Source organism: Lathamus discolor, chromosome 2 (genome assembly GCF_037157495.1).
Source record: "Lathamus discolor isolate bLatDis1 chromosome 2, bLatDis1.hap1, whole genome shotgun sequence".
NCBI lineage: Eukaryota > Metazoa > Chordata > Aves > Psittaciformes > Psittacidae > Lathamus > Lathamus discolor.
In genome coordinates, this window is record NC_088885.1 from 119,783,041 (window position 1) to 119,807,351 (window position 24,311).

The window sequence follows — 24,311 nt, forward strand, 5'->3', positions numbered from 1 at the left end:
TTCAAAGCTACAGGATGCAAAGAAAATCCTGAGAGTTAGTTCAAAATAATTCATACAACTATTAATTAACAACTTATGTACAACTATCACTTACCCAGATCAGAACTTTGTTGCTTGGATTTTGCTATTGAGTAGTCTATCAGATGACCCAAAAAAAGTGTGGCTGCACTGTTGGAAAAGGGAGATTCAAAAACCTACACACCCCCGACCAAAAGTGATTGCACAGGTAGATTTACTTTTTATAGAAAGCAGATAGTGGGGTTCGATGTTTACTTATCAGGAGGTTAGGTCTGTGCTGTGGCATCTACTGACTGCTGGCTAGGATTATCTGCAAAAAGGAAAATGCAGAGGAAATCTATTAATCAGGAATTAAGAAACGGACATGTAAAGAACAAGGAAGACACTAAAAGCAAAAGTAGCAACTTCATAATATTTCAGGACATTGAAGGAAAAAAAGGACAGATAGCAGGAGGTATGCAAGAGTGGGTAATCTTTTAGTGCCAGAAACACATGCTTGCTGATGTAACTTCATCTTCACTAGCAAGGTTTTCCTGTTTAGATAGGCAGCAGCATAGTTTTACTGCTAAACGGATCTTTTGTTTAGCTGGCCTAAGATTAAAACAAAAAAAAAAAAAAACAAAAAAAAAAAAAAAAGCAACTTTTACAGCTCTGTCAGGTTCTGGAAGCTGCCAAGAAGCCTCTATATTATGCCCTGTTCCAAACAGTGAGTGTGCACACACAGTCTGGCCCTGGAAGGAGCTGCAGGTCCTTCCTGAACAGGACATGTTCTAGTGTTAGCTACGAGATCAGGCTTTTTTTTCTGTGCTTGGTTGCAATGTGAGTTAAATTATTCTAGTTTCTTCAGCTGGTCTTTAAAGAATATGTGAGAATTGCTAATGCATTAGAAGGCTGGTTCTTCCCCTTGAGGAAAGAGAGAAGTGTCTTTCTTTGAAAAATGTTCATTTTTCTATTGAAAAAGTAATACTTCTCTTGCGAGAACCTAGCTTGGAATATTCAACTGCAATATGTCACATATATAGTCTAACAGCGTTGAGAAAGCTACTTAGGACAACATAAAATATCTACAACTGTCAGTGACATGCTGCAGATACATGCCTGGCTTCCCTTTGAAATATTCCATTTGAAAGGCAAATGCAGCATCTTATTCATTAAATTACCTTCCATACTGCAAAAGGTATTAATCAAGCAGCTACAAAATCCTTCAGAGCTCTGTACTTTCCTGTTCACAGCATGTCTGCGTGGCTCCCTTAGCTGGCAGTTATTGCTTCCAGCAGCTGCAAAGTTATTAGAGGGGTAGTTCTAAGGCCCCAGCAGGTAAGCAGGTTGGCCGTACTGCAAATGTTGGCTTTTGGGGAAAATGGGCTCCCTCTGGTGAGTGGTTGAGTGGTTGTCAACCGAACTACCTAGGTGGTTTGGCTTGGCTTAGTTCACATTTGATTTTTAAATGGACTACCGCAGTACTTGAACACCCACATGCACTGGCATCTAAAGTGTTGCTAGCAACCGTCAGCACTCATTGTCTTTGTTTCCTGAAGTGGCATAGGGCTTGCAATAGTAAATCTTGCCACTTTTTACTAAATAGGAGGGAAAGCAGGAGGCTGGCTATGGTTGTGTAAGATAATTTTGGTGTGCTTCAGTTCCAGGTCTGGCCTTAGCAAATCACCAGTGTAGTTGGTTAATATTTCTTAGGCATTTTTCAGTTTATCCTGTGCTGAGCAACTTACTACCTGTATTTTTTGCAGGATGCAGGTCTGATAAAGAAAAAAACAACCCACAAATATGCTTTGATTTAGTAATACGTATATTTATAAACATGTAAAACCAGAAATTAAAGCTCTGTAGTCATCCATTTTGCTTCATTAATTCAGGTATCTCCAGACTTTAGCGGTAGAGGGCTGTCAACATGGTACATCTGGGTGCTATGTAAACAGTTTCCTAAAGATCTGACTGAATTTTTATAAGCTGAGAAGGTCATTAAGTTTGCCATCGCAGCAAGGTTTCTAAACTGAACGTTCTCACATTTAAATCTAGACCCCCATTAAACAGGCATCCTATCTTAATGGGACTGGCAAACTGGAGATAGCTGGGTAGAAACTGGCTTTAGATCTTACAGGTTGTTTGCAGTAGGAATGAGGATCTCTAGTTCTTGATCTAACTATGGAGTAAGTTCATTGAAATTCCTGGGTCTGGTTTTTTTTGTAAGTTCATTTCTGTGTGATAACTGCTCTCTCATCCTTTCAGTAAATACCCTTCAAAGGGTGTTGTGAAGATAAAAAGGTGATGTTAAGGGGACAAAGCAGGAGGAAGGGGGACTTTCAGTCTTAGGTTTGATTCAAACAGAAATAGGCCATGCAAGTAAAATAAGTGTGACCGCTGAACTGCAGCTAGGTAATTCTAAACGTATCTCAAGGCCAAGTAATAATGACTGGATCAAAAAAACCCAAACCAACCTGCATTATTCAACCTAGCTTGAAGCTTTCTGCTGCTTAGTTGTCTTTCACATTTAGTTGCCAGCTGTGTCAGACATGATCCCATGAGGGGCTCTTCCTTTCTCTTTCATGGCTCAGTGGTAGTCAAAGGTGCTCAGAATCTTGAATATTAATGGATTCTAGGCAGAGAAACTGTAGACTTCATTGTGTCCTATAAAGCAAGCAGATGTCTGCCACTGAAAATGGTGCAAGTTTGGTAAAATGGGTTAGACACAGGATCAGATTTGCTGCTTTGGATTTGGAAGATATGCAGGTGTTTTTCTTCCAATCTGCAACTTTGTATGATGTTTCAATGGGACATTGCTGGAATATTAATTTATATTAAAAGCATACATTAATATTAAATAATTAATATAAAAATTAAAAATCACTTTATGCGTTAAGAGTACTCAAGGAAAATCAGTATGAGAAAACCACACAGCTGCAGCCATCACGAAATGAAACCAAGTTCCTTTCTCAAAGCTTCCAACTGCCTGTTTTTTCTTTTTTGTATTTTATTTGTCTAGGTAATTGTCAGATATCAAAAGTTGTAGTGCACCTAATCACAGAATGCAGTTGCAAAGACACAGTGAAAATCCAGAGTTTTTCCACTGGGCAAATTTTCAAATGACAGCTTTAAACGATTTGATGTTTTGATTTGCAAAACCAGCATCAAATTTTGTGTTCATATCTTTTGGTTATAGCAAAATGACCTTTTAGGTGATGTAACAGAATGAGTATTTTTAAACAACATTACCACTGCGTCTAATTTCAGGGGTTGGCAATATATTTAAAAATAAATGTATCATATCGTCCATCTTGGAAGGTTTTATTTATTCAGCTTTAGTAGTGTTGAGGATTTAAATCCATTCTTAATTACTCTTTAATCTTACTTGTTCAACACTGTTGCTTCATCAGAACTGCAGATGGCAAGCCACTGACGTATGGATTTAGTAATGTAATAGTTTTGTTAGTATCACTAACTTCTGCTAAACTGCTAGTGTAGGATTATTTCCACATGCTAAAATCCCAGCTCATCTCCTCTGTGACCCTAAGGAATTGGCATGCTGGAGCAGTAACTGCCTAGGTCTAGGCTGAGCTACTTTCTCGTTTGTCTAACATAGCAGCTTAATTCTGGCTAAAGACCAAGAACTTTACACTTTGAAATTGTTGGGAAATATTGCTGCCTACTGAAAAGAGCAATATACAGGTATACATTTCAAGACTGAAGTAGTGTTATATATGTTAGCAGAGCCTACCTCCTAGAGAATATCTTTTGATATTCATTCTTCTGGCCTTGTTCAGGATATTCTGGAAGCTAAGTTATGCCAATGAAGAAATCCTTTTTCACTCCAGTGTAACTAGGGTCACCTTTTTAATAGTACAGTTACGTGACTTGTCCTTTGCTGAGCTGTCACTTTAGTGTTTAGCATGTCAGAATAAATCTTGCATTAGCACAACTCTGCAGTAGCTCTGCCGACATAAAACCAGCATAAGTATAAAGAGAGGCTAGGCCAAATTGTTTAGTTCAGATCCCTGATCTTTTGGAGTGGATCCAGCATTGTATAAAGAAGGTTTTTCTTTCTTCTTTTTTTTTTTTTCTTTTATTTTTTTTTTTTCCTTGAAAACTTGTATGTGCTTAAGTATGAAAACTGACAGGATTTCTGTTCTTGGAAATTCAGTGTTGGGGGATTTATTTCACTCTGGCTATTGCACTGCTTTGTGGTCCTGTGTGACTAATTCTTAAACTGAGGGGCACAGAAACCAGAATATCCTTGTGCAATCAAATTGTTGGAATTTCATGTTACAGAGGAAAACAGGTCTGTGGTCTTAGCCTCATTAATTATTCTTTATGTTAAAGGAGCATTTATGAGTGTAATGTGTGATGAGACTCAGATCCAGGTTGCATTCTTAGCAGTTTGAGGAAAGTGCTATTTCTAGGCTTCCTTTCAGTGCAATTTAAACTTACAAGCGTTTGCCGTTGATTTTACCAGAATTTGTTTGGGTCCACGTATTCTCTAACTGGAATAGATATTACAGAAGTACCTCTCAGTCGTGTGGGTTAAACCTGCCATTTCCTGTTGATTCCCATACATTTGATTTGTGTTTTCAGACTGATGTAGGGAAGGCGTTGCAGCCGCATGAAAGCCAAACCCAAGCCCAAGCAGTCCCTCCGGCGGCAGAGTTAACTCCTTCCTAGGAGAAGTCATGGTGGAGGCTCCCTCCTCCCCAGCACCTCAGCTCCACATACTGGGCACTGCCAGAGTTCAGCACCGGTGTAATAGCTCAGTAACTTCACAGAAAAGCCACTTCCTTCAGACAAGGACATTTTCTGAATGTCTTTCAGTGCAGTGACACATGGTACGTGCCCCTATGTACTTGGAAGAACGACAGATGGCAAGATGTTGTTTTTGTATTTGTATATGTACAAGGTATTTCCTAGCACCGAGAAAAAAGGACAGGCAAATTGGAAGGTGGTCCAGGACTCTGCATCCTCCCGCGTGCTCGGGGTGTTTGAGGCGGAGCCCCTCTGCGGATAAACGAACGGCATCTCTCAGTGCCTCCAGTCCGGTTCCGGAGCTCTCCCGGGAGGCACAGAGAGGGCTGCGGGACAGCGGGCAGCCCCTCAGGGAAGCCAGCGTCCTGCCCGGCCTGCCCCGGCCCCGAGCCCGCCGGTTGCAGCGCAGGGGCCGTCTCGCCTTCAAACTGCTGCCCGGAGCGAGTGGCTCGGCAAGGGGGGAACCCCACTCGTGTCCACCGGGAGGCAAAAGCGCTCTTACCTTGCAGTGGGAGACTCCCTTCAGCCCTAACACGCGGGTGCACAGCAGCTTCCGCAGCGCATCGCAGCCGCGCACAGCTGCAGGTAGCGCCGTTGTGCGGGGTCGGCGGCTGCCCCGGCGTGTTGTCTCACCCAGCAGCCGCCCAGCCCTGGCGTTGTACGGGTTTCCACAGCAGCGTTCCCGCTCTGCTTGTGAGCGGCAAGTTTTTGCTGGTTTGGGGGTTTGGGTCTGTTTGATAGAATGTAATTTGCAGATAAAACTAACTCATGAAAAGCAGTAACTATTTAACTGGGGACTGATACTTCGCTGTAGAGTCATTCCTGACCAGGACCTCCGTGGTACACACACTTTCCTAAGTCCCACCAAGCCTTCATTCGGGGGATCTTTTGCCCTATGCAGCGCTATCGGGCTGGGCTGGTTTCATTTAGTGTTTTTGAGCTGCTTTAAAGAGGCAAAGCGTGTTGCCTTTAAATACACGTTTAAAAAAAAAAAAAGGGGGGGGGGGGGGCTCTTGTCTTGAGAAACTGCTGGGTTTGCAGGAAACCCTCCGGATGTTTGCTGCTTTTCATGTGGCATTTGTGGTCGGCTCTGATAACGCCGGGAGCACCACTTCCAACACCGCGGGCCGCAGCCGACCTGAAATAGAAACACATCTCTGGCCAGAGGATCCCCGCGCCGTGCCCCGCCGGGTTTAAAAGGTCAATAAATCAGGAGGATGAACTCCCGGCGGCATTGTTAGGTTGGGAAAGTTCACGAATGACCCCGGGAGTCGTGCGACCACGAAGGTTGCGGGAGCGTCAGACGAAGCTCTTCAGTGAACGCTTCAGGGAAGCGCGGTGGAAGTGAAGAGCGCGACCACAGTGGGAGCCAGTGCTGTGCGGGTGTTTTAATGTTACAATTCAAAAATCCCCAAAGACTCGAAACAGTAAATCGAGAAAATATGTGAGATCATCTATTTATGACGCCAGGGGCACTGAAAGGGTCACAAACTGCCAACATTTTCTGGACAAAAGAGGGAGCTTTTACTTTCTCGGCTTCGATTCAAAACACACCTTTCTTTCTTTGATCCCAGATCAATGAGCTGTAGAAACGGTTTGCACAAATCTGCCGAACAAAGTCAGGGCAGTTTGCTTAGTTTACTGCCTCGTGTTCATTATATAGAAAAACATTTTCTTTTATGCTGGAAGTGACAGCCCCCAAACTGCTGTAAATCTTGTTTGCAAGCGGTCCCTTGACCCGCTGAACTTTTCCAGTAAGAGCTCTTGCAGGATTTGTTCCCTTGCCTCCCGAAAATGTTCCGTAGAGTTAAAGGGACAGTTCGGCGTTTTAACAAGAAATAAAAGGTTGAAAAAATCCCGGGCAGCCGGTTTTGGCCGGGTCAGTGACACGGCGTGAGCTGGGAAAGGGACCAAGCTCTCTCGAGCAGCGCAGGGGTTTTGTTTCTCTTGGGAGTTATCCCGTGTTCCCCCTCAACTGCGTGTTCTGTTCTCAGCAGGGAAAAACACACACACAGTCCTCCTGCGGGAGTTTGCCTCAGACGCGATTCGAATTCTGGTAAATTCAGCGTTTTCTCTGGGTACCGGCCGTGTGCGTCATACCCTGGGACTCTGCGCACTGGTACGTCGGGTCGGGAAATATCACTGCCTCAGCCATAAAACCAAAATCACTGGCGCACCAGCCTCAGGGGTGCCCTAAGGCCCCCCAAAGGCGAGGGACTGAAAACTAATAGAAAAAAACATTTAATTCCTAAAAAGCGTTCCTGGTTATTTTTGACAGGTCTGTGTTGACTGTCGGTTTGCAAGCGGAACACGTCCAGATGAATTTCTTTCACAGTCAGTTTTGAAATCATTATACTTTTGCAAGAATGGGGTACTTAAATATTTGTATGGGGTCAATTTATACATCCATATGTGTAGAAACATTGTTTTCACCTCCGCTGCTTTTCATAGCATCTGACAGAAGAAAAGCAGAGCTCTGTGATCGCTGCCCCTCGTTTCCCCCTCGACGGGGGAAGGGGAAAATAACACTAAAACCTTCTCTTTGCTTGATTTTAGGCAGCTACCAGAATTTTGGCAATGGTTTCGACTTGTAGCAACAAGGATAAATACAGGGTTACCATTAGGTTGGAAACATACAGATTTTAATCTCTAACAAACAGGGGGAAGCAGAAAGCGTGAATGCACAAGTGCCGCCGGAATTGTCCTCCCGGTGTTAGTCTTGGGCAGGTACCGATCGCCGATGAGGTTTTCTTCTTCGTAGAATATTGAAGAATATTTAGAATATTTAGGATATATTGGGAATACACTTGACGGGCTGTCAAATGTAAAGGAGCGGGTTTTACTCTGCCCAAACGGGGATTTTCAATGTTAGACTAAGTGAATGGTGATGCTGTTTTCATTCATTTCATTTCAGCAAGGATCCTTACAATCTTGGTTTATTTGATCGAAGTGGCCACCCAAACAAAGGTGTCCTTAACCAAATAAACCGCTTTGATCTTCAGTTTAAACCTCGGCTCTTTCTCAAATGAGCATCGATGCATTTAATAGCATCACATAACAGTGCAAATATTAAACAGAGCGCCAGTGAAAACTCCGTATTTTCATTGGTTTGTGTGCGGGAAAAATAACATAAATATTAGCGAAATAGAATTTGTGTTTATTCTGAAGTGTAGAAGTCTTTTCAAGCCACTGTTTGTGTTTACAGTTTGTTTAGGTGAGCAAATGAGAGCTCCTGAAGAAGGCAATGCAGCAAGCAACGCCTGTTGTAAAGCCCACGTAAAAAATAATCAGGTCAGTTTACCCTACATACAATAAATATTTGCACTTTTGGCACATACTGAGGAACTTTATTACGAAGTATGAAGAAGTGAGATCAGATGTATTTCATAGGCTTCACGGTGGATACAGTACCCCAACGTTTTAGTATTACATCTTTTAGAGCTTTCAAGGTGAAATTCGTTAAGGTGGCACCAGAAGGCAGGAGGCTGCAGGGTGACGGCTGCTCTTATCCTTCCCCAGTCCCTTTCCAAGCCTGCCCACCAAGGGAGACGCCTGCATCACTCCGGGAATTACGGGGCATCTGGCTCCGAATGGAAGCAGTCTGAACCTTCTACCGTTGTCATGTTCCCCCGGTCAGGGTTCTCCTTTTCTGGTTGGGCAGGTAACCGGTGGGTGTCTACCTGAAGACATGCCGGCAGCGCAGGACCGCGGTTGGCCATTCTCTGCGGCCACCATGCCAGCGGGAATGAGCTCCGAGCGCCGTTTACGAATGCGCTGTCGGTTCACCGGAACGACCCCCCTCAGAGTTCCACGGGGGAGGGGCAGTACCGGGCGCAGAGACCATCGACCTGCTCAGGTGCCGGCCGCGCCGGGGGGAGACCCGGGGCCGCAGCGGGAGCCGCCGACACCGCCCGGCCCCTCGCCCGCCCCCGAGGCCCCATTGGCCGCGTCGCCGCTCAAATAGGGCCGCGCGACGGCGGCCGCCAGCAGCGAGCGGGACCCGGGCGACCAAAGCAGCCGCTGCCCCCACCGGAGCTCTCGGCCGCGGCGGCGCAGCCAGACATGAGCAGCCCCGATGCGGGCTACGCCAGCAGCGAGGACCAGGCTCAGGCGCGGTGCTCGTTGCCCGTTATGATGCCGGCCGTGGGCCCGTGCCCGTGGGCAGAGTCGCTGAGCCCGCTGGGCGAGGCGAAGGCGAAGGGCGAGGCGGCGGCGTCAGGGGCGTCGGGCGGCCGGATCAAGAGCGAGGCGCGGATCCGGCGGCCCATGAACGCCTTCATGGTGTGGGCGAAGGACGAGCGCAAGCGGCTGGCGCAGCAGAACCCGGACCTGCACAACGCCGAGCTCAGCAAGATGCTGGGTGAGCGCGAGGGGTGCCGGCGGGCGGTAGGATGCGGTGGGCAGGTCCGGCAGATGGGGGACCCGGGCGGGTGCCGGGGCACGGCCTGCGGGCGGCATGCGGGCAGTTCCCGTTGTGCCGGGGTTCCCGGTACGCGGGGCTCCGAGTGTGCGGAGTTCCCGATGTGCCAGGGGTCCCGCGGGGCGGGTTCGAGGGCTCGAAGCCGGCGCCCGCGCGGGGCTCGGGGCCGGGCTGCGGACGAGACGGCGGCGCCGTCAGTGCCGGGCGCGGGGTCCCGCTCGTGTGCGGCCGGTCTGACGATGCTCGTGTGCGCAGGTAAATCGTGGAAGGCGCTGTCGCTGTCGGAGAAGCGCCCGTTCGTGGAGGAGGCGGAGCGGCTGCGGGTGCAGCACATGCAGGACCACCCCAACTACAAGTACCGGCCGCGGCGGCGGAAGCAGGTGAAGCGCCTGAAGAGGGTGGAGAGCGGCTTCCTGCAGCACGGCCTGGCGGAGCCGGCGGGGCCCGGGCTGAGCACCGAGGCAGGCGGCGGCAGCAGGATGTGCGTGGAGGGCCTGAGCCTGCCCTACGGCGAGCAGGGCTACGCGGTGTCGGGCGTGGGCCACTACCGGGACTGTCCGCCGCTGGGCGCCGGCTTCGACGGGTACAGCCTGCCGACGCCGGACCCGTCGCCGCTGGACGCGGCGGAGAGCGAGGCGCCGTTCCTGGCGGCGGGGCTGCAGGAGGAGTGCGCTCTGGTGCCCTACGGCTTCGCCCCGCACCCGGCGGCTGCGGGCGAGTACTCGGCGGCGGCGGCGGCGGCGGGCGAGAGCCCGGCGGGCGCGGCGCTGCGCCGGCACCTGCCGCCCGGCGAGGCGCTGGGCCCGGGGCCCGCGCTGCAGGGGCTGCAGGGGCTGCTGAGCTGCCCGGCGCCGCTGCACGCCTACTACGGGCAGGCGTGCCAGCCGCCGGGCCCGGGGCGCGGCCCCTTGCCGCCGGGGGCCGTCGGGCAGCCGTCGCCGCCGCCCGAGGCAGCGCCGTGCCGGGAGCAGCTGGAGCAGCTGCCGCCGGAGGAGCTGCTGGGCGAGGTGGACCGCACCGAGTTCGAGCAGTACCTGCACTTCGCCTGCAAGCCCGAGCTGGGGCTGACCTTCGCCGGGCACGACGGGGCCGAGGGCGTGGGGCCCGTCTCCTCGGCCGTGTCGGACGCCAGCACCGCTGTGTACTACTGCGGCTACCCCGACGTGTGAGGACCTCGCCCTGGGGCTCGGCTCGGCTCTTCTTGTGTTGGACTTGCGGGCGGGCGGCCGACCCCGCTCCTATTTATGTAATTTATTTGAATCTTGAGAACTGACAGGGTATCCTGCTCGAGGTTTAAAAGATGACGCGCTGTTTCGCTGTCCAGGTGGTGCAGGTTTTACCACCACCGTCGGACAGTGACATGTCAAACTGTTCCTGCTGTGGAATCATGATGTTAGTAACACACGTGGAATACAGAGTCGGAGGTCTTGTTAGAGATCCACATGCTTTTGTAATGTTGTACAGAGTGCTGGGGTTTATATGTTGGATTTGTACAAAATAATTTTGCACTTTTACAAATAAAAGGGAAATAATAAAACTGGTCGCTGATATCTCCTCCAAGAGATGTTATCGGACTCTGTGGTCCATCACTGTTGCTTTTTGAACTACTTTTACTAATGTCCCTTGCACTAAGAATTAGGTCCTGTCACCCTCTCTGTAGACAATCTTCTTCCGTCTCTCTTGCTCAAATGATAAACAAATCTTTAAGGGTTCAGAAAGTGTCTCTTCCACGCTGTTCTTTATTTGGTGTTTTCTCAGATTGTTGATTAATATGAATTAATTAACAAATTAATAAAAAGGGCTACCTATTTTATAGCTGAAGTGTAAGAACTGTGTAAAAATGATGTTACCGAAGTAGGTTAAAGTTTGGGTCTGTTTGTGATGTAACCGTGGTATGCCATCAAGCAGAGCTCCTCGCTGGAATGGCTAAGTGAAGCTCTCGGTCATTGAAGCACCTCCCCGGCGAGCCTGTGTGCTGTGTCCCGGGAGCTGCCCAGAGCAGGCTGGCCGTGGGGGTAGCCCATCTCCGCTGTGGGGGAACGAGAGCAGTAAATCGGTGCTAAAAATAGGTGAAAAATTTCGACTCGAGTCTGTGAAGGGGGAGGCCGGGCAGGGGCAGCCCCCTCGGGCACCTCCCGCAGCGGCTCCTTCAGCCATACCTCAGAGAGTCTCTACCTTTGCCTTCCAAAAGAAATCCTTTAAACTGCCTCATCACGACTATAAATAGAAACATCTTTGGGGCTGACAGATATGCATCCTGCAGTTAAGCTTCCGTGACAGAGGGAGGGGAGAAGGAGGGGGCAAGACGTTTCGATTTTAGTGTCAGGACCGAGTCCAGCTGTGGGGTTGGACTGATAAATTCGTGCTGTTCATTACTGAAATCGGAGGGAGCAGTCATCTGGGTCGTTTGCTTCCTCAGATAAAGTTGTGGAGCTGAGCCCTGGGAGGAGGGGGCCAGGCCCGACGTGGCAGACTTGCCCACTGATTAACCTGTGTTCCACAAGAAAGGGAAATTCAATTGGGGACTCTTTCAGATCACTTTAAAGAGGCTGATGTTTGTACTGGTGACGGATGTAACAGCGCGCACAGCCCCAGATGCCGACAGCCTCGCTCAGTGAACTTCGAGCATTGCCTCGCTGGCAACTGCATGCTATTAATAGTCTTGAATTAAAATGCTTTCAGACGCTTAGTGTTCTGTCAAGTCTAGCCTCTAGCTTCTCAAACAGCTTTCAATTCCTGAAGGTACACCTTAAATACCCAGCGTGCCACCGTCTTCACTCCTCTATGTGTACTCCAGAAAAACCGACGTATTCCTGAATAAGATGGTACCTCAGGGCAAGGGCATTAGATATCTGCTTGATACGTTAACTTTGGAAAATGTGCTCCTAAACACAGATAAATCCAGTAAAGAAATATGCATGAGAAATTATGTTTCATATTGGGTGATTTTTCCTTTTATAATTTGGTTTTAACCTACAGGATTGAATTAAATTCGTTTTGCCTTTTTCACACACGATTTTCTGAAGGAAAATCGCTTTTGTTGGTGCTGGAAATTAATCATTACCATGCTTTTAATAAGTTTGGCCACCATTTCTTGTCGTTTTTCACTTATGTGCAGGTTTTGCTCCTCTCTTCTTCATCCCAACTTGCTGGACAACTGGAAGCTGCAGAGAACTTGAAACTGTCAGCGGGCTCATGACAAAGGTCGAAAACCTTCCACTTGCCTTTGATTAATGATAATACCTGAAGTGACTGGCAATAAGTAGCGTTAAATAAATGCATAGGTTTTGGGAAAAGGGTTGCCCTGCATAGCAGTCCCGGGTACCAACCGGTTTGTATTGCATAGGTAGATCTTACAACAACCCTCTGGCCAGAGCTTTTGCAGATTAAAATCTCATTCCTGTGTGTATCCAGAAGTGTAGTCCTTCCCGTGAGAACTCCCTTCTTCCCTGAACCTTCCATAACACGTCTAAAATGCGACAGGCTTATGCACTACCAATACACACGGAGCAAATGTTTCTGAAGCTCTGTCCCAGCCCTGTTTTCCATAGGGCGTCTTGACTTTCCGATTCTAGATGATTTTCACCCAAATCTGCCCTGCAGCCCTTCTGAAAACGTTAAACCTTCGGCACGTCCCCTGGCTGCCTCTGACAACCGGGTATTAAGAGAAGGACCCAAACCCGAGTGATGACCTCTTTCCCAGGACTCGGTTCCGGTGTTGGGGCGGGGGAAGCGGTTGCTCCCCCCGCAGGAGGTGGAAGAAGGCTGCAAGTGGGAGCGGAGAAGCAAAGTGTTCCGCGGCTCTGTCACTGCCGCCTCCCGCGCAGGGGCTGGCTCTGCCACTGCTGTCCCGGAACCGCATCTGCTCTGAGTTTAGCGGTTCTGGTTGACCCCCAGAAGTAAACCACAAAGAGTGGTGACACCTTCAAACGCCTCTCCAGCCTTGCCAACACAGCCGCTCTCCAGTTACACGTTAGCAAGGCAGCGCCTCAGGCCCCTTCCCCTAGGGACAGGGAGAGCTCTTTCCCTGCAGCTCCCCGGGGCCACTAGTGCCCAAACGGTGTCCAGCTCGGGGGTTTTTTGAGTCCCTGTGTTAGCAGTTCCTCGTGTTGCAAGGGCTCCGGACTCGGATCTCGATTTTTCGCACAAGCTCCTTATGTGGGTGTCGCACTGCAGTCGGAGTCCTTTTCCTATTAATTTTCTTTTTCATTTTCTTTTTCCTTTTCGTGTGTGTGTTCCCTTTCTTCCTTAGGTTTGTCGGTAGACGAGTCAGTAGGCCTCACCTGACAGAAAGAGGCTTCAAAGGCGCTGAATCAAAACCAGTTCAGGATTCGTCTCTACGGGGCAGCCGGCAGGGAGGAGTCAGGTGGCGAGAATAAACTCTCACTAACGGGGGGTAGCTGGGACTGCAAATGTCAGGAAGCGGCGGTGCTGGGCTCTGAGAAAACAGCATTAGCTTTGGGGCAGATCTATGTCCGTTGTTCGTTTCTGGTAGTTGCGTGCTTTTCGAACTAGAAAAAGAGCAATCCATAGGCTGCAGAATTTCTCTTTCTAGACAAGTTTTACCTATTTACTTGTTGTTTTGGAACAAATCGCCCAGAGGGACCGCTGATAGCCTCCCCCCTGAGGTTTGTACTGAGGTAGTGGTGTGCATTGGGGCACAATAGAGGGTTACCACCACAATGCTGCTGCGCCGAGTAATGTGTTACACACGGGGCTGTGAAATCCAGGATGTACATACTCACATTTGCTTAACGTTAAATAGGCAATCAATGTGTTCACTAACTAAATGCCTGCAAGATCAGAGCTCTATTTCTCCGTTGCAGCTTCCCATCTGCAAGAAGACGACAGTTTCTTTCACCTTCTCTTTGAATAGAAGCTCTTAAATACGGCATCTGGTTCCCCATCTAATGCAGTGCGCTGATCCATCAAGGCTTCTCGCCGACTGCTACTCTTGGATCACGGAATCACAGAATCACAGAATAGTTTGTGCTGGAAGGGACTTTGAAGATCATCTAGCTCCAGCCCCCGTGCCATGAGCAGGAACCCTTTCCACTAGACCAGGTTGCTCAAAGCCCCATCCAACCTGTCCTTGAGCACTGCCAGGGATGGGGCAGTCACAGCTTCTCTGGGCAACCTATCCCAGTTTCTCACCACCCTCACAGATGATACTTTAACTGTATGTATTTTACCCTGAACGATTGACTCAGAAGCTCGCAGGAGGTCCGTGGCACAAGGAGATTTCAACTAAGATGCGAATCCTGCTCCAGAGCAAATGCTGTGTAATTTTCCTTGCTTCTGTTGACCGCTGAGTGACTTCTCTCTAGCTTGGCTACTGCTGAATATATCCTCTGTTTTGGGCTAAAAAAAAAACCAAACCCAAACCAGCCAAACAACAGCCAAAACCAGAAACAAACCCAAAACCAAAGCCCACATCTTCCAAAGACAAAAAGAAATGAAATTTAAGCGATTCCTACGCTGTAGGGAATAAGCAGTTTCTACCCCCAGTAAAAGCACAAGTTACATGAAGGAGAAGGGTGAGTTACCCGTTTCCTGTGACTGCCCCGAGGGGCGCGGAGCCGCCCGGCCCCGGAGCTGCCAGCACAGACCGGACGATCCGCTCACCACCCCGCACGGCCCTGTCCCCCGCCGCTTCTGGCGTCCCACGGCTGAGGAGCAGCTGCAATTACACCCTTATATTATTTCTGAAACTTTGTTTTGAGGAGTAGGTGATTTATCCGCCGCCTCTCCTAATGTCCTTCCTTTATGCTGCTGAATCTCTATTTGAAACCTCTGGATCTACTTGAGCGAGTCCAGAGGAGGTCCAAAAAGATGATCAGAGAGAGGTCTGGAGCACCTTTCTTGTGAAGAGGCCGAGAGTTGGGGTTGTCCAGCCTGGAAAAAAGAAGGCTCTGGGGAGACTTCAGAGCAGCTTACAGCACCTAAAGGGGAACTGCAGGAAATCTGGATAGGGGCTTTTTACACGGGTATGTAGTTGATAGGACAAGAGGAAATGGCTTTAATCTGGAAGAGGTAGATTCAGATTAGATATTAGGAAGAAATTCTTCGCTATGAGGGTAATGAGACACTGAAACAGGTTGCTCAGAGAAGTTGTGTCTGCCCCATCCCCGGCAGTGCTCAAGGCCAGGATGGACTGGGCTTTGAGCAACCTGGTCCACTTGGGAGGTGTCGGTGTCCCTGCCCATAGTCGGAACTAGATGATCTTTAAGGTCCCTTCCAAACCAAACCATTCTACGATTTTATTTTTGTCTCTCGGAAATCACCCGTACCTGCTCGGGGGAGGTGCCGGTGGCGATGATGCTCAGTGGAGCCGCTGTACGGGACGAGCCCTAGGAGCTCACACTGTCGAGTTTTGACATACGGTGATGGAATCGCGTGACGCGGTTCACGTGGCAGCATGATGCCGCTTCCCGGACGGTGCCGTCACCCGGCCAGCGCTCATTTAACCTAATTGACTGAGACATTTCGTGTCCGCCCAAAGGAAGCCCCACAGTGCTCGGGGGGTGAGGGATGGGTTGCGGGTGTCCTGGCCAGTCTCTCCAGAGCGGTCCTCAAAGGGACAGCGGGCGCCCGCTCCACGATTAACAGGGCTGGTACGCTCTTGGCGACCAAGGTCCGCGGTGGCCTTTCGGTGCCGCTAGCGAACAGCAGGCGGGCCCGGAGGGCGAAGGCGGCCGCCAAGAGCAGCGGTGTGGCTCCGGGCTTGAAGGCAGTCCAGTAAAAGCGATGAGGAGCGGTGAGGCGGGTCCTGACCTCGACTCTGTCCCTGCCCTTGAGGATGTCCGTTTTCCCTAAAAATCGACTCCCGGTTACAGCAGTGGACGGAACGGTTGCTTGGTTTTACACTGGGAAGTTTAAAATGAGTATTTAAAGAGTACAAGTCATCCTTTGTGCCTGAGTGTTAAAAGCCAGAGCGGAGAAGCTATTTCTCCCTGCAGTTTCAGGCGTGTAAATATGTTAATCTAAATTCTGTCCGAACTCAGGCTGACATCATTATCGCCATTATCATTATCGTTAAATGGCCGCTCGATCGTTTCTCCAGTATTTATCCCGCCTCGACCCTTTCCCGGCCCGCAGGCATTTATATCGGCTCTCCGAGTTCCGTGCTTCCCAGGGAAGCCGAAAGGCTGAATAATTCACGTCGGCGCTGACCTTCAAGAATTAACCTGAAACTATTTAGTCTCGACTTCAAGCCACACACGACCGAGCAAGACACTGTAAGATGCCTTCAAAAACACCCGTGTCGGTTTATTATGTACACGATTTATTCAGTATTTCTTTCCAATCCCCCACGTAACTGCCCACCCCTGCTATTTAATTAACAAAGCAGTAATTGCATGGATAAAGGCACCGATGTTCTGAGTTTTAGGCTGAAAAACAGCCCAGCGAGGCCACACTGGTCATGCCAAGGCTGCCGGCAGCTCGGCTTCTCGCTCATGGACAAACCTAGGCATACAAATTGCATGGAATGTGGCACTAATAAAACACTTTCCCAGACGTGCGGTGAGGAATAGGGTAATTTGCACGGTGGAAAACAACATCAAATACACATTCAATGGTGTTTTCCATTGAGTGTCTCAGGACCACGTTCGCAATGATGGCAGGCAGACGGTAAGAAAAAAAATTTTCAGGATCAAACCCAAAACCACCTCTTTTTAAGAAAAAACGTACATTATCGCCTTCACAACCTTTCAAAATGTTTCGATGAACTAACGGTTGGCTTGATTTTGAACACACCGCGTTTCAATGGAACCAGCTGGCCGGGGAGTCGAGGCACACCGGCAGAAAGAGCAGAGAGGATTCCGTCGGCATCGACAGTGACAGTTGGGTTGGGGGAGAACCTTCCCCGTGCGCGGTGCTACGCTGGGAGAGGCTGGCGGTAAGGGCGAAGGGGACTCCAGACGGCTCCCTCGACCTGCTCAGGTGCCGGCCGCGCCGGGGGGAGACCCGGGGCCGCAGCGGGAGCCGCCGACACCGCCCGGCCCCTCGCCCGCCCCCGAGGCCCCATTGGCCGCGTCGCCGCTCAAATAGGGCCGCGCGACGGCGGCCGCCAGCAGCGAGGGGGGCCCGGGCGACCAAAGCAGCCGCTGCCCCCACCGGAGCTCTCGGCCGCGGCGGCGCAGCCAGACATGAGCAGCCCCGATGCGGGCTACGCCAGCAGCGAGGACCAGGCTCAGGCGCGGTGCTCGTTGCCCGTTATGATGCCGGCCGTGGGCCCGTGCCCGTGGGCAGAGTCGCTGAGCCCGCTGGGCGAGGCGAAGGCGAAGGGCGAGGCGGCGGCGTCAGGGGCGTCGGGCGGCCGGATCAAGAGCGAGGCGCGGATCCGACGGCCCATGAACGCCTTCATGGTGTGGGCGAAGGACGAGCGCAAGCGGCTGGCGCAGCAGAACCCGGACCTGCACAACGCCGAGCTCAGCAAGATGCTGGGTGAGCGCGAGGGGTGCCGGCAGGCGAGGACGGGGGCCCGGGCTACCGGCGGGCTGTAGGATGCGGTGGGCAGGTCCGGCAGATGGGGGACCCGGGCGGGTGCCGGGGCACGGCCTGCGGGCGGCATGCGGGCAGTTCCCGTTGTGCCGGGGTTCCCGGTACGCGGGGCTCCGAGTGTGCGGAGTTCCCGATGTGCCAGGGGTCCCGCGGGGCGGGGTCGAGGGCTCGAAGCCGGCGCCCGCGCGGGGCTCGGGGCCGGGCTGCGGACGAGACGGCGGCGCCGTCAGCGCCGGGCGCGGGGTCCCGCTCGTGTGCGGCCGGTCTGACGATGCTCGTGTGCGCAGGTAAATCGTGGAAGGCGCTGTCGCTGTCGGAGAAGCGCCCGTTCGTGGAGGAGGCGGAGCGGCTGCGGGTGCAGCACATGCAGGACCACCCCAACTACAAGTACCGGCCGCGGCGGCGGAAGCAGGTGAAGCGCCTGAAGAGGGTGGAGAGCGGCTTCCTGCAGCACGGCCTGGCGGAGCCGGCGGGGCCCGGGCTGAGCACCGAGGCAGGCGGCGGCAGCAGGATGTGCGTGGAGGGCCTGAGCCTGCCCTACGGCGAGCAGGGCTACGCGGTGTCGGGCGTGGGCCACTACCGGGACTGTCCGCCGCTGGGCGCCGGCTTCGACGGGTACAGCCTGCCGACGCCGGACCCGTCGCCGCTGGACGCGGCGGAGAGCGAGGCGCCGTTCCTGGCGGCGGGGCTGCAGGAGGAGTGCGCGCTGGTGCCCTACGGCTTCGCCCCGCACCCGGCGGCTGCGGGCGAGTACTCGGCGGCGGCGGCGGCGGCGGGCGAGAGCCCGGCGGGCGCGGCGCTGCGCCGGCACCTGCCGCCCGGCGAGGCGCTGGGCCCGGGGCCCGCGCTGCAGGGGCTGCAGGGGCTGCTGAGCTGCCCGGCGCCGCTGCACGCCTACTACGGGCAGGCGTGCCAGCCGCCGGGCCCGGGGCGCGGCCCCTTGCCGCCGGGGGCCGTCGGGCAGCCGTCGCCGCCGCCCGAGGCAGCGCCGTGCCGGGAGCAGCTGGAGCAGCTGCCGCCGGAGGAGCTGCTGGGCGAGGTGGACCGCACCGAGTTCGAGCAGTACCTGCACTTCGCCTGCAAGCCCGAGCTGGGGCTGACCTTCGCCGGGCACGACGGGGCCGAGGGCGTGGGGCCCGTCTCCTCGGCCGTGTCGGACGCCAGCACCGCTGTGTACTACTGCGGCTACCCCGACGTGTGAGGACCTCGCCCTGGGGCACAGCTCGGCTCGGCTCTTCTTGTGTTGGACTTGCGAGCGGGCGTCCGGCCGTGCTTCTTTATATGTAATTTATTTGAATTTTATCGGGACAGTTTCACAAATCCCGTTTGGGCGGAAATACATTACTGTAATGAAGATTAAAGCATGGTTCAAACTGGTTTTGGACTGATGTGCTAACATATTCACCTTTATTTTACCTCTATTCCCAAACGATCTTCATTCTTGCAACATCAGAATTGTTACTTGTTTGCCCGGAGTACGGCTTTATTAGCTGTTAACTATATTTATATATGTATTTTTTTTGTACTTCAGGAAAATAAATTTACGTACAGCTTTTATATGTCATTATTCTTGGCTGCTTGTCGTTTAAGGGGACTAATCTACAGTTAAATCAGTCGTGCCCGAAGGTGAAAGTGAATGCAGATACTGTGTGATGGTTTCTTTCACCATGACAATGGCTTTAAAACCGTCTCCAGCACCTAAAAAGTTCGTTCCCAGGTGTGGCTGTATTTCACAACTGAATGGTTAGACTTGTGCAGCTGTCTGACTCTTGGAATACAGAATTGTACCTAACTGCGGGTTTTGTATTTTTCCCCCCCCTTTTATGAGTGCCAATTGGAATTTGCAGCTGCCATTAATGTACTGGGGAAACCCTGCTGCCTGACACTATAGTCTCTAACAGAAGAAGCTAGGTAAGTTTCAGAGACTGATTTTAAAATGTGCCTGGAAGCCAGCTGGACTTGCAGTCTTGCAGACATGAAGGTGATTTTGCTTTACATAGTGATTTCTGTTTGACTCAAATGATTCACAAAGAGCATTGTTATTTTATTTATAAACCCTTTTACTTTCTGCTTCCTACCTTCAACTAGCATTACATCGGTTTATGTCATGGGGTTCAGGCTTATATTGCTAAGGAGAAAATGCAGCCCAAATGCTCATCTTAATTGCTCTCAATCAGCTGACAATATCAGCCATTGAAACAGGAGGGATTTTAGCATGTTCAGCTATACTGCTCTATGACAGTTCTGCCCGTGCAAGAGTGCAACTACATCTCCTCATCATAGCCCTGTCAGGTAAGCACAAAGCTAACAGCACTTCTGATGTCTCTCTTCTGAAGACACCGTTTGGGGTCACACTGCAATAATTGTAGCAGAGAATTTCAAATGTTTTGATTTGCAAATGACAGTTCAAAAGTGATATCAATGACGTTTATACTATAAATATTGTTTGTAAGTGTGCTTCAGCTTGCACTAGATTCTTAGACTTCTGAGTCGGATGGAGAAATCTTGCAAAACTTCCATTTATGTAATCCATGCTTGGATTTATAAAAATTACATGACTATGACCATTTTCTGAACACCTATTACATACAAAGAGCCAGCTGCATTATTTTCAACCAATTAACCTATTAGAAATGCACTTGAGGAGTTAATGTCTTATTTAAGTCAGGAAGTGTAATTGTCCACTGACTTCACAAAATAGTCATTTTAGTATACTGTATTTCTTTTGAAAGAAACATTGACGATGTTACAATTATGGGCTAGTATAAATTTAACAGCAGTGAAAGCTCTCCAGTTGAACAGGTTGGATTATGCAGTTGTGGCTCCTAGGTTAGCACCCCCTGTAATGACCACCATGGTAGTCATACGCCTTCAGTTACTGACTGCTAGAACAATAGGAGGTGTTCTTGCTCATGCCATTGCACAAATGTTGCTGTTCTACCCCCCCCCAAAACAATAGCAAAGGCAAACACTCTTAGATTCTGAACAGAAGTTTAGGTACATTAAAATAATATGAATTCTATTTGTATTGGGTTTTTTTTCTTATATTGAGTCATTACATATGTCCTAAGACTCATTTTTTTTGTCTAATACAGTATCATTATAGCCACAGTGCCTAGCAGAACTATATTATGACATTTAAAATAATCCTCCAGCAAAAGAAAATTGAGGAAGGAAAGTAAACTTAATTCAGGAAATAGCAAAGTAAAGGTTAAACAGAGAACTTCCAGAGCTAAGCTTATGAGTGCAGCTCTAATATTTAGTGAGTAATGTTATACAGGCATTAATTGTAAATGATGTACACATTTTCTGTGTAACTCCGACCCAGTTAATCCAAATCTTACACAGAAATGATACATGAAGACTGAAACCAAAATGCTTTGTAATTGTAGGGCTCACAGCACTTCTTCCTTCTGAAGTCAAATTCCCCTTGACTTTGGTTGCAGTTGTGAGAGCTCAATGCTTCTGAACATCATCCCAAACCGACTGCTTGGTGACATGGGAGACTGGTGCAATACTGTCAGTCTCAAAGCAAATCCGTTACTACATAAAGCTTTGTGACTGTAGTATTCACAGGTTGCAGCTCTCTCATTAAATTGCCTCAACCTTGAGGTGACCATTCTCTTGCCTCATTTGACCTCTCCTCTTGCTCGTCCCTTCTTCATTTGTTATCTGCCTTCTAATACTGGTTCCTAGAACTTTGTCCATAATCTGAAATGAAGCAGCAACTGAGGAGTGCCACACCAATTAGCAGCATTCATCCTCTCCTGCTATATGAGCCTGTATTTTGACCTGCCACAAGGTAAAGACTGAGGACCAAATGTCAGTGCGTTTTTGAGACAATAGTGTAGGACAACAAAGCGATGCTGGGTCTAAGGAGTAATTGAGTCAAACCTCATTTCTGAAATACAACAGTTTCTCTACTTCTCTCTTTTCTGTTCATTTCCTTCTGCTACAGTCTTATTCTACTGCACTCTTTTCCTAGTTTATTATAGAATCATTGTAGAATGGTTTGGGTTGTAAGGGGCATTAGAGCTCATTTAGTCCAACCCCCCTGACATAGACAGGGACACTTTCCACTAGTTCACGCTGCTCAAAGTCCCAGTCAGCCTGGCCCTGAACACTGCCAGGGATGGGGCAGCCACAACCTCTCTGGCAACCTGTGCCAGTGCCTCACCACCCTTACAGTGAAGAATTTTTTTCCTAGTATCTAACCTAACTTGACTTTCTTTCAATTTAAAGCCATTCCCCCTTGTCCTATCAATACATGCCTTTGTAAAAGTTCCTCTCCAGATTTCTCATAGTTCTCCTTTAGGTACTGGAAGGCTGCTCTAAGGTCTCCCCAAGCCTTCTCCCAGCTGAACAATCCCAGCTGTCTCAGCCCGTCTTCACAGTAGAGGTGCTCCAGCCCTCTGAGCATCTTTGTGGCCTCCTCTGGATTTATGTCCCCTTTGTTGTTCTCATAAGCATTTTTCCTTTTCCATAACAGCCTAAACACTTCTACTTCATGTGTATATCCTCTTTCCATTCTCAAAATACCAAGCTTTTTCCTTTTGTCTGAAATCTACCTGTAGTCTGTCCCTTTCCTTAATTGCTTGGGTTTTTTTTAAACCCCTTTTTCTTTTCTGTTCATAGCTCCCCTCTCTCTTTATCCTTATCCCTGTCCCTCGGTATCGCCTCATTCTGCTCCTGTTGAAATCATGTCCTCTTTCCTATGTCACTGCAACCCCTCATATTTACTCTTCTTTTCTCCCTCCTCCCACTGTTGGTGTCTGCTGTTAACCATGAGGTGGCTCCATTGCCTGCCTTCCTGCTTCACATTTCATGGTCCAGTGCTCCTCACCATGCTTTTTTGAGTTTACAGTTTCTATTTTATAGCTTCAGCTGTAGAACTTGGGCAGCTTTTCACAGTTGACAACGGTAGCCACACATCTGACACTGAGGCCATGCTTGTTCTAGGCTAAATATTAAAACTGTGCTGCAAACTGCTGCAAAATGGTCCTAGTACCATTTAATATGGTTGAAAGAACTTATTTTCTCTAATCTTACTTTCAGAAGCATGTGGCCAGTTTCAGATGAAACTTCTATACTCTGCTAGTGCCGGCTGTCTGGGATGAGAAATTTGTACTCCAAATGTGTTGCTAAAGCTGTAGAAAACTGATTTCATGTTCTTGAGATGGAAGGTCTGAGATGACTTTGATTGCACGTGTCTGCACCAAGTTCAACATCATTACTTAGGCGTTGGGCTATTTCTCAGAGGTGGGTATTTATTCAGGAAAGGGAATGTAACTGCTGTATTGGTTCAAGCATAAGACAAATATTTTTTCAAAAGATGCTCCATTGGGATAATCTAATTTGTTCTGTATTCATAGGCTATACCAAGCACTTTCTCAGTTAGGTGTAGTGTAGTTAACTGCTTCCCTTGTGTGCTCTGGGTACCAAGCTGGCTTGTGTAGCTGCCTGGCTCCTTGCTGGGTGGCTGGGTTTGCCCGTGCAGCTCCTCCTTTGACACTGATGTCAAAGTGTGGGTGGTGCAGACTGAAGTACTCAGCCTTACTCTGATTCATCATTGGTTTCCTGGAGCTGCTGCATGAGGAGTTTATGGGCTGGTAAGTGTTGTACATCTCAATCTCTGGTGGTTCTGGCTGTCCCAATCAACTCAGGCTATCAGCACATCTCTGGAACTCTTACAGCACTTACAGGAACTGTGTTTTCTTCTTCATGACAAATCAAAGGTCATCATACATCCAAGGCTGCCAGTGTGGTAAGCTGGAAATTGGGGTGTGAATGTGAATATAAAACCTTTCCTTTCCTTTCCTTTCCTTTCCTTTCCTTTCCTTTCCTTTCCTTTCCTTTCCTTTCCTTTCCTTTCCTTTCCTTTCCTTTCCTTTCCTTTCCTTTCCTTTCCTTTCCTTTCCTTTCCTTTCCTTTCCTTTCCTTTCCTTTCCTTTCCTTTCCTTTCCTTTCCTTTCCTTTCCTTTCCTTTCCTTTCCTTTCCTTTCCTTTCCTTTCCTTTCCTTTCCTTTCCTTTCCTCCTTAGAGCTGTTTTACAGAGGCCACATTGCTTTTCTTAGTTTCCGTATTAATATAGTGACAGTGATATTGTTCCCTTTGCAGATATTCTTAAAACTATTGATTTATTTATTGAAAATCTTAGTCTTTCTGAAATGAATATGGATTTTCAGACAAGGAAAATATCTTGAGTATTTTAGCAACCAGTACATTTCTGGCTTATGTGGAATGATTGCTACATTAATGTAAAGTTATATATAGATTTTAAATTCTGGGTTACAGACTGCAGTATAAAGTGGAGAAGCCAAGGATAGTTAGTGGAGCAAAAGCAATTTAACTATGGCAGCATAGTCGTTAATAGTTGCTAATACTTTTTGTCAGCTCAGTTATGAATAAGCACCTTGGTTTACCCTGGTGATTTAAAACCATATTTAATTAAGTGGGTACCTAGTTGTGTAGAGATGGGGGATTTCTCACTGGGTGTTTTACTGCCCATGGAAGACCTCACAACAGAAAAACAGGTAGTATATTGTAGTGTACTCTCATTATTTCTTTTATCCTTTGTATTTTTTGAGATTAAATGTAGTTCTGAGGTTTTTGTCTTAGA

The 24,311-nt window shown here is 49.3% G+C and overlaps 2 protein-coding genes across 2 annotated transcripts; both read left to right on the forward strand.

Annotated features, from left to right (window-relative positions):
• Positions 1-8,765: 8,765 nt before the first annotated feature.
• Positions 8,766-11,008, forward strand: LOC136009375 (transcription factor SOX-17-like). Its single transcript, XM_065669365.1, has 2 exons — positions 8,766-9,127; positions 9,443-11,008. The coding sequence occupies exons 1-2, from the start codon at positions 8,830-8,832 to the stop codon at positions 10,354-10,356; spliced, it is 1,212 nt and encodes a 403-aa protein (XP_065525437.1). The 5' UTR covers positions 8,766-8,829; the 3' UTR covers positions 10,357-11,008.
• Positions 11,009-17,273: 6,265 nt separating this feature from the next.
• Positions 17,274-19,348, forward strand: LOC136009376 (transcription factor SOX-17-like). Its single transcript, XM_065669367.1, has 2 exons — positions 17,274-17,635; positions 17,980-19,348. The coding sequence occupies exons 1-2, from the start codon at positions 17,338-17,340 to the stop codon at positions 18,891-18,893; spliced, it is 1,212 nt and encodes a 403-aa protein (XP_065525439.1). The 5' UTR covers positions 17,274-17,337; the 3' UTR covers positions 18,894-19,348.
• The last annotated feature ends 4,963 nt before the right edge of the window (positions 19,349-24,311 follow it).